The 13,473-nt window shown below is 42.6% G+C and overlaps 1 protein-coding gene across 3 annotated transcripts in view; it reads left to right on the forward strand.

Annotated features, from left to right (window-relative positions):
* ccdc40 (coiled-coil domain containing 40) overlaps nt 1–13,473 on the forward strand; it is a 123,083-nt gene that overhangs the window by 45,914 nt on the left and 63,696 nt on the right. For all 3 annotated transcript variants that reach the window (XM_038777198.1, XM_038777200.1, XM_038777199.1), the window contains 3 exons: nt 3,239–3,383; nt 11,134–11,240; nt 13,326–13,409. In XM_038777198.1, the coding sequence (XP_038633126.1) occupies nt 3,239–3,383; nt 11,134–11,240; nt 13,326–13,409 (336 nt within the window). The remainder of the gene's footprint in view (nt 1–3,238; nt 3,384–11,133; nt 11,241–13,325; nt 13,410–13,473) is intronic.

The raw sequence follows: 13,473 nt of genomic DNA on the forward strand, positions 1-13,473 counted from the left end.
GTAAACTTATAAAAGAGGAAAGAAGGAAAGATTTAACAATTCAATTCCCACTCTGTTTCAAATTCCCGAGTTTCAAACACACTCTGGCTGTGTCTGACTCTGGATGTGGTCTCTCTTACTGCTCATATGCAAAGCTCACTGTCCTTGGCTTTTACAATGGAGGATACTGGACCAACCCAATAGTAACAGGTAATGCAGCGATTGTTGAAAAAGAGGAACTTAAAACAATCGCCATTTCTGGGGAAAAAGTACTGAGCAAATCAGGATTGAAGGCGGACAAGTCCCCAGGGCCTGATGGCCTGCATCCAAGTGACAAATGCTAAGACATCCCATATTGCAAAGGCCAGTGGTAGGCTGGAAGATTGGGAAAATTTCAAAGATCAACAAAGGCTTACTAAAAAAGTAATAAAAAGCGCAAAGCTAAATTATGAAAGAAAACCAGTGCAAAATATAAAAAAGGATAGCAAATGTTTCTATAAGTATATAAAAGGAAAGAAAGTAGCTTAAGTGAATGTTGGTCCCGTTTGGAGGAGATCGGGGAGTTAATAATGGGGAACACAGAAATGGTGAAGATGCTAAATCAGTATTTTGCCTCAGTTTTCACAGTGGAGGACCTTCGTACCATTCCAATTGTAACAGGTAATGCAGAGGTAATAGAAAGGGAAGAACTTAGAACGATCATAATAAATAGGGAAATACTACTCAACAAGCTATTGGGATTGAAGGCAGACAAGTCCCATGGCTTGATGGCCTATATCCTAGGGTCTTAAATGAAGTTGCAGCGGAGATGGTGGATCCATTGGTTGTAATATTTCAAAATTCCCTGGATGCAGGAAAGGTTGTAGTGGATTGGAAAAAGGCTAATGTAAAACACCTGTTCAAAAAGGCAGAAAGTAGGAAACTATAGACCAGTTAATTTAACATCTGTCGCTGGGAAATTGTGGGAACCCATTATGGAGGAAGTAGTAACGGGACATTTGGAAAGTCAAAACGCAATCCATCAGAATTCACATGGTTTTGTGAAGGTGAAGTAAATGGCAAAGGGGAGCTCAAAGAGTTCATAAGAAAGACTTTTATTCAGCAAAACAGTGGTATTTACACAGGACCCGGTATCTCGGGGTCCTCACTCCTTTCGAGCAGCTGACCTGTTATACTAGTGCTGGTTAACTCACAACCCAATCAGCATAAGGGAACAATCATCCCCAGCTGGAAGAGTGCCATGCAGGGTTATAGCCCCCCCCCCCCCCCCCACCCGCCCCCCTCCAAAGTCCAAAAATGACCATTGAGGAGGGACTAAAAAACAATTGAGGTGAACAAGAGAACAAAAAATCAGTACAACAAAACCACAATGGCCAGATAACAACAAAAAAAAAGCGTTTTGGGCCCAACAAGGCGCCTTAAAAACGGGAAACAGGACAGACCGGCGAACATCCTGCTGAACATTACATCCCGTCCAAGACTCCCACACAAAAGGCAAAGCCGCTAACGGTCGAGCCTGGGGACATGCGCACCATAGCGTCTGACCCATCGACCCAATGCCTTATCAGCACCATGTAACTTTCAGCCACAAGGGGACCAGGTTTTGAGGGGGTGGGGGGGATGTGATCATCAGACAATGCCCAAAACTACACCCCAAAAATACTTGCCTCAGCACACAGTAAGAAAGTGGAAAATAACCGCCTACCGAACGCCCGGGAAGCTGTCGCCCAAGAATTTATATAGTACCGATTCAATCAGGCATATCATTCAAAAGAAAATATGGGATCCACACACCCCACAGTGTCTGTAGGCGCAACATCAATAACCATTTAAAATATCGCTGTAGTCCATCTCTTAGTCCATCATGGACTAGTCTTTCGAAATCAACGTCGCACTCACAAACAGTCCAGGGGGAGGTGGTGGCATAGTGGTATTGTCGATGGACTAGTAATGTCGATGGACCCGAGACCCAGAATAATGATCTGGGGACCTGGGTTCGAATCCCAACGTGGTAGGTGATGCCTTGAATACTTTCTGACGGTAGGGAAAGTTGTGGCTAATTATGTTCATCGCCAACAGAGTATTTTGCATTGATGAAGCAGTGGCAGCAAGTTGTGATCCTTCATCTCATTCATGGGTGATAAAAAAAAACACAATCTCAAGAGAAAGGATTGAAAATAACTTCAAAGAAATTGTCATAATTACAACAAGTCCACAAATCGAGTTTTTTTTTAAAGCTCATCTTTACACACATATCGTTTTTTCCTTTTGGGGAATACTGGAAGGATTCCCAAACTGATCATCAACCCATTTGAACCACGTTATGAACGTTCCTGCTCTGGTCAACAAGTCTTGTCAATTGGACTTGAATCCTTCTGGAACAGAGATAGGGACACTACCACTATGCCACAAGACCTGATTGCCAGTTATTAACTAATAAATTATCTGTATTAAATAATTTGGTATTTGTTGTATTTTTATAAGGAGGCAGCTACTGAAGGTCCATTTGAGGAAGTGGAGTTCCAACTCCACCAGAAAACACAGAAGCAGTAATGCAAATGATATTCTGTTCCATGGGCAGTTCTTGTAATTTGTAATATTTATAATTTAATTTTCCAAAGCAAACTACAATATAGGCTCCTGTATCCTGCATAGTTCCTGTTTGTGGACATCAGATTAGGATCACACTCAACTTTTATTGCACATAGTCCACTAGAAAGAATTGCTTGGAAAGGACTCTTTCCTCCTTCTCCTTTGAGTAGTTTTCCTATCTTCTTGAGATCTGAAAAGTTGTTCACCTAGAGAAAACCAGACCATAAATCTCAGTGCAGACTAAGATTGAAATTCTATTGACTATGCCACAATTCCCTGATGAGGAAAGATAGATTGTGGGCTGACAATCAAACTTGAGAATTTGTTGAACCTGTTCCAGAGGGAGCACTCATCAATATTTATTATATTTTCCAGTCTTAAACAAAAATCGCTTTCTGGGTTATTTTATGATCCATTGTAATATTACATTTTAGGGCAGTGTTTTCTGAAAAATGAAGAATTATTTTTCAAGTTCTTCCTCATGGATTAGCACTACTGTTAAAATAATGGGAACAGCTGACTATCACTAACTTTTTTTGACTTATTAATTATACTGCAGGCAAAAATGCAATCCATTATAACGTTATTCTTAATTCTTACCGATCATTTAATTGTTGGAAATTAAGCTAATTTTATATTTATTTTAACCATGTAACATTGATCACAGACACACTCGGATGAGATTACATCAGGGATGATAATATCCTCACTTGATGAGATAAGTGATGCTCAAGATCGGAAAACTGAAAGGAGCAGAGCATCCTCACAAAGCAGTATTCAAGATATGTCTCTAGTCGGACTGCCGAATCTGAGTAAGTCCCTCAGTAATACCACTAATGATTTGATTTACCAGATGAGTTCTGAATGTTGGACCTACAAAGCTAGATCATTCATACCTAAAAATCAGAAGTGCAACCCTGTAACCTTTGCCTGGGGATTAAACCAAAAGGCTGTTATAAGATAACTTTTCAGGAGAGTTGGACGGAATTTTACAAAATATAAGTACCAGATTAGAATGAATCAGTATTTTGCTATAATTATTTGCAGAAACATAAGTTTGTTGCTATTCAAATCAATCCTCACTCCTTTTTAATAAATCTATAAAATGGCTACAACACAGGACGCTACTCAGTTTGTCACATCCATGCTAGCTCTCTCCAAGTGAGTCAGTCCAACTCCCCACCCGTTCCCCATAACTGATCAATTTTCTTTTCTCTTCAGAAGCTTATCCAATCTTCTTTTAAAAGGTCCAATTGAATCAGCCATTCCAGTGCATGCCAGATCCTAATCACCCTGCAAAAAAGGCTTTTCCTAATTTTGTTGTTGCTTCATTTGCCTGTCACCTTCAATCAGTGGTCTTTGGTTCTTAACCCTGTTGTCAATGGGAATAGTTTCACTCTCTCTCTCTCTGCTCTTTGTCAACCCCACATGATTTTGAAAAATTCTATCAAATTTACTCTCAATTTTCTCTTCTCTAAGAACAACTCCAGCTTCTCCAACTGAAGTCCCTCATCCCTGGAACTGTTCTTGTAAATATAATAGAAACATATTGAAATGTTTGTACATTGCCTGCAGAATATTTTATCTCTATTGCAAAGCTTATTTTGATAATACATAGTTAGAATACTACACTAATAGTTGTGTTTAATTAATTTATTTTGTGTTTCAATAACATCTTGCATTCATATAGTGCATTTAATGTAGAAAAAGACTCAGAAGTGTTTTGCAGCTGTGTAATCACACAAAAATGGACACCAATAAGATAGAAATATTAGTTAGAAAGCTTGGTCGACGCGGTGGGTTTAAAGTTTTTAAAAGAGGAGAGGCAGTGGGTTTGAGGAGTGAATTCTCTTAAATAGCACTCCAGGTGACCTGGTTGGCTGAAGGCATGACACGTTAGTAGTGAAGTGATGGGAGAGCAAGATACATAGTGGTCAGAGTCAGGAACTGAGGGTTCTGAGAACAGTGGGAGGTTGGTTGTGTGGCTTGAGGAGATTGCAGAGATAGGAAAGGATTGTGCCTTAAAAGATTTAAACATAGGAATAAGGATATTAAATTGATGGCATAGAAGTATCAGGAGCCAACATAGGTCAGCGAGGGAAGTAGGATGGGTGAGGATAACAGTGCAGGATAAGATACTGGCAGCAGAACTATTGCATGGGCCAACGTTTACAGAATGTAGAGGAGGGAGGTCAGATAGTAGAACATTAAAATTATAGAGTCTGGAAGTGACAAAGGTCATCTGAGACAGGGGCAAAGATATTGCAGATACTTATGGAACTATGAACACCTTCCAGTGGAGGAAGGAGTAACATAATATAATGTACCTAGAGTTGTAATAGCACATTCTCAACATGTTACCAGGAACATATGTGATGGATATCTGGTATCTGGTAGTTTTTTTTGAATTTTAACTTTAAAGCTCCTTATCATAGAATCTGTGGCATGGAGAAAGGCCCTTCTGCCAAAACTGGTCCATGCCAACTAAAAAGCCCATCTAAGCCAATCCCATTTGCCTGCATTTGGCCCATATCCCTTTAAATCTTTCCTAGCTATGTATCTGTCCAAATGCCTTTTAAATTTTTTCAGTGTCACTGCCTCAACCACTTCCTCCAGCAGCTCGTTCCATATATGTACCACCCTCTATGTAAACATGTTGCTCCTCAGGTTCCCATTAATTCTTTCCCCTCTTAACTTAAACCGATGCCCTCTTAAGTCTCGATTGGGAAAAAGACTGAGTGCATGATCCATGATCTTGTACACTTCTATAAGATCACCCCTCAGTCTCCTACGCGTCAAAGAAAAATGTCCTAACCTGTCCAATCGCTCCCTATAACTCAGTCCCTTGAGTTCTGCCAACATCCTTGTAAATCTCTTCTGCACTCTCCCCAGTTTAATAACATATTTCCTATAGCAAGGCGACCAAAACTAAACACACTGCAACAGGTGCGGCCTCACTAATGTCCTGTAGAACTGCAACATAACTTCCCAACTTCTATACTCAATACCCTGACTGATGAAGGCCAACATGCCAAAAGCCTTCTTCACTGCCTATCTACATGTGACTCCACCTTTAGAGAACTGTGCACCTAAACTTCAAGGCCCTTCTGTTCCATGATACTCCCTAAGGTCCTACTATTCACCGTGAAAGTCCCATCTTGATTTTGACTTTCCAAAATGCAGCACCTCACACTTGTCTCTATTGAACTCCATTTTCCATTTCTAGGCCCACTTCCCCAGCTGATCAAGATCCTGCTGCAATTTTTGATAACCCTCCTCACTAATGCCACCTTTTTAGTGTGATCTGCAAACTTACTGATCATTCCTTGTACATTCTCATCCAATTCATTGATATAGATAAAAAACAGCAATGGGCCCAGCACTGACCCCTGAGGCACACCACTAGTCACAGGCCTCAGTCCGACAAGCATCCTTCTACCATTACCCTCTGCTTCCTACCATCAAGCCAATTGTAAATCCAATTTGCCATCTCTCCCTGGATTCCTTGTGATCTAACCTTCCAGAGTAGTCGACCATGTGGAACTTTAACAAAGGCCTTATTGAAGTCTATATGTCCACCGCCATGCCCTCATCAAACTTCCTGGTCACTTCGTCAAAGAACTCTTACAAATTTGTAAGGCATGATCTCCTATGCACAAGGCCTGCTGACTACTAATAATCCTGTCTTTCCAAATACCTGTATATCTCATCCCTCAGAATCCTTTCCAGTAACTTACCCACCACAGATATTAGGCTTACCAATCTATAATTTCCAGATTTTTCTTTGCAACCTTTCTTAAATAAGAGCACAACATTTGCTACCCTCCAGTCTTCTGGTACCTTACCCGTGGCTAACGATAATGCAAATATCTCAGCCGGGCTCCTGCAACTTCTTCTGTAGCCTCACACAGTGTTCTTGGATATCCTGGTCAGGGCCAGGAGATTTATCCACCTGCATACACTTTACTACACCCATCACCTCCTCTAAAGTATTATGAACTGTCCCCAATATATCGCCACCAACCTTCCCAGGTTCCCAAGTCTCCATGTCTTTCTGCATGGTAAACACAGAAGAGAAATATTCATTGAGAACATCGCCCATCTCCTGAGGTTCCTCATATATGTGGTCCTTGAGGGGTCCTATTCTCTCTATAGTTATTATTTTCCCTTTAATATACTTAAAGAATCCCTTTGGATTCACCTTAATCCTCTCAGCCAAATCTACCTCATGCCCCCTTTTTGCCCTCCTAATTTCCTTCTTGAGTATACTCCTGCAAACCCTATACACCTTCAGGGAATCCCTTGATTCCAGCTGCTTGTACCTGAGCCATGCTTCTTTCGTTTGAAATAAAATGAAATGAAAATCTGTGTTATTGTCACAAGTAGGCTTCAAATGAAGTTACTGTGAAAAGCCCCTAGTCGCCACATTCCGGCGCCTGTTCGGGGAGGCTGGTATGGGAATTGAACCATGCTGCTGGCCTGCCTTGATCTGCGTTAAAAGCTAGCGATTTAGCCCTGTGCTAAACCCGCCCCTCCTGGCCAAAACCTCTATGTTTTATCATCCAGGGTTCCCTAATCCTGTCATCCTTGCCCTTAACCCTAAAAGGAACATATAGACCCTGAGCTCTAGCTATTTCACTTAAAAGGCCTCCCACTTACCAGAGGTCCCTTTGCCCCCAAACCAGCTACTCCAATGAACCCTTGCAAGCTCCTGTCTAATTCTGTCAAAATTCGTTTTGCCCCGGGGCCCTGATTAGAGTAGAGGAGTTATTGGGGGGCCTAAAGGCCATGCAGTCGGGAAAAGCCCCGGGGCCGGATGGATACCCAGTAGAGTTCTATAGGAAGTTTTCTGAGCTAGGGGGGCCCGATCTTGGCGAGGGTTTTCAATGAGGCAAGGGACAGAGGGACCCTGCCGCCGACAATGTCGCAAGCCACTATATCACTGATATTGAAGCGGGGTAAAGACCTGGAGGCGTGCGGGTCCTACAGGCCAATCTCCCTGATTAATATTGACGCCAAGCTCCTGGCAAAGGTAATGGCGGTTACAACGGAGGACTGCGTACCGGAGGTGATTGGAGAGGACCAAACTGGGTTCGTGAAAGGTAGGCAGCTGGCGGCCAACCTGAGAAGATTACTTAATGTGATGATGATACCCCCGGCGGGCATGGAGGTTGAGGTAGTGGTGGCGATGGACGCCGAGAAGGCCTTTGACCGGGTGGAGTGGGACTATCTATGGGAGGAGCTCGGACGGTTTGGGTTTGGGGAGGGACTGGTGGATTGGATCAAATTATTATATCAGGCCCCGAGTGCCAGCGTCAGGATTAACAGAGAAGTGTCGGAGTACTTTAGGCTGTACCGAGGGACCAGACCGGGCTGCCCGCTCTCCCCGCTGCTCGCTCTCCCCGCTGCTGTTTGCGCTGGCCATAGAGCCGCTGGCGATTGCGCTGAGAGCCGCAGAGGGATGGAAGGGGATGGTGAGGGGCAGGGTAGAACATAGGGTCTCTCTTGACGCAGACGACCTGTTCCTGTACGTGTCGGACCCAGTGGCCGGGATGGGAAGTATACTGGGAATTTTGAGGAAGTTCGGCCAGTTTTCAGGGTACAAATTAAATACGGCCAAGCGTGAAATGTTTGTGGTACAGGCAAAGGGCCAGGAGAACAGATTGAGAGGGCTACCGTTTAGGCTGGTTGAGGAAAATGTCCGGTATTTGGGAATCCAGGTGGCACGGGACTGGGGCAGGCTGCATAAGTTAAATTTGGCCAGGGTGGTGGAGCAAATGAAGGGAGAGTTTCGGAGATGGGATGCACTCCCGCTGTCGCTGGCAGGGAGGGTGCAGACTGTAAAGATGACAATCCTCCCTAGATTTCTGTTTGTTTTTCGGTGCCTCCCGATCTTTGTCCCACAGTCCTTCTTCAAAAGAGTTAACGGGCTGATCATGAGCTTTGTCTGGGCGGGAAAATCCCCGCGGGTGAAGAAGGCGATGCTGGAGAGGAACCGCAGCGAGGGAGGGCTGGCTTTGCCGAGTCTGATTAATTATTACTGGGCGGCCAACATCGCTATGATAAGGAAGTGGATGGTGGGTACGGGGTCTATCTGGGAGCGGGTGGAGGCGGCTTCGTGCAGGGGCTCCAGCTTGGCAGCCCTGGTCACGGCTCCTCTACCGCTGCCGCTGGTTAAGTACTCCACCAGCCCGGTAGTGATGGCGACCCTGCGGATATGGGGCCAGTGGAGGAGGCATGTAGGGGAGACGGGGGCGTCGGTTTGGGCGCCAATCTGCGACAACCATCGGTTTGCCCCCGGGAGTATGGATGGGGTGGTTTAGAGTATGGCGGCGGGCGGGGGTGGGAAGGGTGGGCGATATGTTCCTGGAAGGGAGCTTTGCGAGTTTGAGGAGTTTGGAGGAGAAATTTGGGCTGGTATGGGGAAATGATTTTAGGTACCTACAGTTGCGGGATTTTGTTCGTAGACAGGTCCCATCTTTCCCACGCCTCTCGCCAATGGGGATCCAAGACAGAATAGTCTCTAGGGGGGAAGAAGGGGAGGGTAGAGTCTCTGGTATTTATAAGGTGCTAATGAGGGAGGAAGGGTCCCAGATGGAGGAACTGAAACTTAAATGGGAGGAGGAGCTAGGCGGGGAAATGGAGGACGGGCTGTGGGCAAAGGCCCTGAGTAGGGTAAATGCGACCGCGACATGTGCCAGCCTCGGGCCCATATGACGGTGGCTCAGATGAGCAAATTCTTTGGGATAGAGGACAAATGCGCTAGGTGCGCGGGAGGACCAGCGAACCACGTTCACATGTTTTGGGCATGCCTTAAGCTTAGGGGGTACTGGGAGGAATTTGCAGGTGTCATGTCCCGGGTGCTAAAAACAAGGGTGGCGATGGGTCCAGGGGTGGCAATTTTTGGGGTTTCGGAAGACCCGGGAGCTCAGGGGGAGAAAGAGGCCGATGTTTTGGCCTTTGCTTCCCTGATAGCCCGGCGACGAATACTATTGGCGTGGAGGGACTCAAAGCCCCCGAAAACTGAGTTGTGGCTTGCGGACATGTCAAGTTTCCTGGGTATGGAAAAAATTAAGTTCGCCTTGAGGGGATCTTTACAGGGGTTCGCCCGGAGGTGGCAACCATTTATTGACTTCTTTGCGGGAGAGTGAGCGTCAGCAGGGGGTTGGGGGTTGGGGGGGGGGGGGGTGTAGAGTAGGAGGGATAAAATGGCGGGTAGTACCGGTGGGAGAGGAGCGGGCTTGTGCAGTATGTTACGATTGAAGTATTGACCCTTTTATGGACTGTCCTCATTAATACTACACCCTGTCTGCTTCATCCGATGCCAATGCTTATGTAGTTACATTGTATTTATTGTGTAGCCCTATTATGTATTCTCATGTACTTTCTTGAATTCTGTTCAATCCCCTTTCTTCCAATGTACTGAATGATCTGTTGAGCTGCTTGCAGAAAAATACTTTTCACTGTACCTCGGTACACGTGACAATAAACAAATCCAATCCAATCCAATCCAATCCGAAAGTACATGGATGTTTGCACATTTTTGCCTTTTTTGCTTTCTCTCTGTGGATGTCTGTAACTGTTTACAAAGCCAAAAACTACCTCAATAAAATTGTTGATTTAAAAAAAAATTTTTTTTTTTAAATCGTTTTGCCCCAATTCAGAACTTGAACCTGTGGACCAATTTTGCCCCTATCCATAACTATTTTAAAATTAATTGAATTATGGTCACTGGTCCCAAAGTGATCCCCCACCGTCACTTCAGTCACTTGCCCTGCCCTATTTCCCAAGAGTCGGTCAAGTTTTGCCTTTTCCCAAGTAGGATCCTCCACATAATGCCTGAGGAAACTTTCCTGAACACTTAAAAAATTCCACCCCATCCAAGCCCTTAACACTAAGGCAGTCCCATTCTATGTTAAGAAAATTCAAATCCCCTACTATGACAACCCTATTACTCCTGCAAATCTCCCCAATCTTCCTGCATATTTGTTCTTCTAATTCCCATTGACTATTTGGGGACCTATAGTACAACCCCAATAAAGTCACCATCCCCATCTTATTTCTTAGTTCCACCCCCAAAGCCTCAGTGGATGATCCCCTTCGTTATTTCATCCCTGACTATGCCGTGATGCTCCCCTCAATCAAAAATGCAACTCTCTTCCCCCCCCTCCCCTTTCTTCACCACCTAAAGCACCTGTACCCTGGAACATTAAGCTGCCAGTTCTGTCCCTCCATTAGCCATGTTTCAGTGATGGCTATAATATCCCAGTCCCATGTACCTATCCATGCCCTGAGTTCATCAGCCTTACCTGTCAGCCCTCTTGCATTGAAATAGATGTAATTTAATCCAATAGGTTTTTCCTGCTCCCTGTCGTGCTCTTGCCTATCATGTCTATCCAGCTTGCATTTGCTGAGTACTGCATAGCCTTCCAGCCCCTCATTTGCTTCTGTGCTGCTGAGGATCCTACCCCCTGCCAGTCTAGTTATGCTAGAATTAGTTTGTAATTTTCATTGTTTTCTGTCCTGCAGGAGAAATTAAAATAACTTTCTCTTTTTCCTTAGGCTTGCAACTACAATGTCCTAGTAATGTCCCCCTTGTGTGTGACTCAGATAATGAATCAGATATGGATGACGAGCAGGCAGAATTGGTTGTGCTTGACCCAGATCATGTAAGAAATGTCTTAGTATTAGATCTTTATCAAAGCTTGAAGGTCATTATTCTCAAAATCGGTGCTATGTCTTTTCGTCCGACGTCATTTCGTCCAACGACACTTCGTCCACGTCTTTTGGTCCAACGTCTTTTTGTCCGCCCGTCTTTTGGTCCAACGTCACTTCGTCCAATTATCCAATTACAAATTAACTCCGTATAAAACCATTTAATTGATAAAATGCAAGTACAATACAGCAAGTGAATTTAATTGCTAAAATGCAAGTAATTGATAAAATGCAAGTAAAATGCAAGTTGAAAAATGCAGTTAAAAAGTTAAAAAATCTAAAAATGCAGTTAAAAAATCTAAAAGTTTACTAATTACTTAAAATTCCCGAAATTACTTAAAATTGATGTAAATTGTAAATTCCCGAAATTACTTAAAATTGATGTAAATTGTAAGCAACATTCCTCAACAAATCGAGCAGTGCAAACCTAGGAAAAGAATACTGGAGATGTGAGAAAAGAAGGCTATGTTCAGTGCGGATTTACAATTTACATCAATTTTAAGTAATTTCGGGAATTTACAATTTACATCAATTTTAAGTAATTTCGGGAATTTTAAGTAATTAGTAAACTTTTAGATTTTTTAACTGCATTTTTAGATTTTTTAACTTTTTAACTGCATTTTTCAACTTGCATTTTACTTGCATTTTATCAATTACTTGCAATTTAGCAATTAAATTCACTTGCTGTATTGTACTTGCATTTTATCAATTAAATGGTTTTATACGGAGTTAATTTGTAATTGGATAATTGGACGAAGTGACGTTGGACCAAAAGACGGGCGGACAAAAAGACGTTGGACCAAAAGACGTGGACGAAGTGTCGTTGGACGAAGTGACGTCGGACGAAAAGACGCGACACGCTCAAAATCAATATGTGTTATGTTGTTAGTATCTAAAATAAAATCTAATATATATTTTAGTCAAAAATAATGACCTTTATAAATAAAATGTTTCCAGTTGTTCGTATTAGGGTTGTACGACTGAATAAATTATAAGGTAATAAATACGTGGCTATAAATCTGAAGCAGTATATTATACAAGGAATTTCAACACAAAAAAATTCTAAGCTGTTTGGAATGGTCATCTGTACTCTATAATAGGTTAGGACTTTAAATTGCCATGTGTGATGACCCTCAGGTTAAATCACCACCAGTCAGCTCTCTCTCAAAAGGGGAGAGCAGCCTGTGGTCCTCTGGGATTGTGGCGACATTTACATTTCATCTTCAGTATTGTTAGTCATTTTTGTGGTTGAAGATTTATCCTGTTTTACTGCCCCTGGCAGCTGTCACTGAATATTATGTGTCAGCACACTTTACATCCGAGAAGAGTAATGATGAAGATTATTGATTGTGACATCAGTTTTGCAGACTTAATATTAATTTCTAGCAAAATCTTTGTCATATTATTGATTCACAAATTAAAACATTCAATTGATTATAACATTCACGATTACGTACATTTCATATACCTGTTAAAGAGGAAGTATATTCCACACAATTGCATTATAAGGAGAATATCTTTCCAGTTACTAGTTCTCTCGGTTGCCCTTTTTTCACCATGTTGGAGACAACAGAAAATGACGTAAAACTTTTCCAGATCTGAAATCTTAAGGTATTGTTCCAGTAATATCCCGAATAGTAAAATTGGTAGCAACATATTAAATGCAATAATGGGATGCACTTCTCATTTAAAGAATTATTTTGTGATGTCACGTCAGGGAAGAAGTTTCTGAATAAAATACCTGTCCGTCTTTAACCAGCAGCTGTTTAGCATAAACCATTTAATCAGGGATAACAGTTATGTGCAGATAATTCCTATAATATCTGACCAATTATGAACAATTAAATTCAATATACTTACATTTTAAGTTTCTGCAGAGACAAATTTCCTTCCCTATATCAGCAAGCAGTGTACTTCACACAGAAACTTGAAAAATGCTTCATTCTCAGCTTTTGGGTCATTAGTTGGATGAGTGCAGGGTCACCAAAATAAAAGGATAGTTACCTACATTTTACATATTTCACTTTTTTATAATATAGCCTCTAATGAAGCGTTTCCAGGAAGCTCTGAAGAGCCATCTTTCGAAGCAATTGAACAAGTTAACCCTGGAGATCAGGGATTTGGTAAGTGCAGTAACAGCTATTAAAGCATTTGAGGTAATCGAATAATGTAAAGTTTAATGCAGTG

Source organism: Scyliorhinus canicula, chromosome 18 (assembly GCF_902713615.1).
Source record: "Scyliorhinus canicula chromosome 18, sScyCan1.1, whole genome shotgun sequence".
Lineage (NCBI taxonomy): Eukaryota > Metazoa > Chordata > Chondrichthyes > Carcharhiniformes > Scyliorhinidae > Scyliorhinus > Scyliorhinus canicula.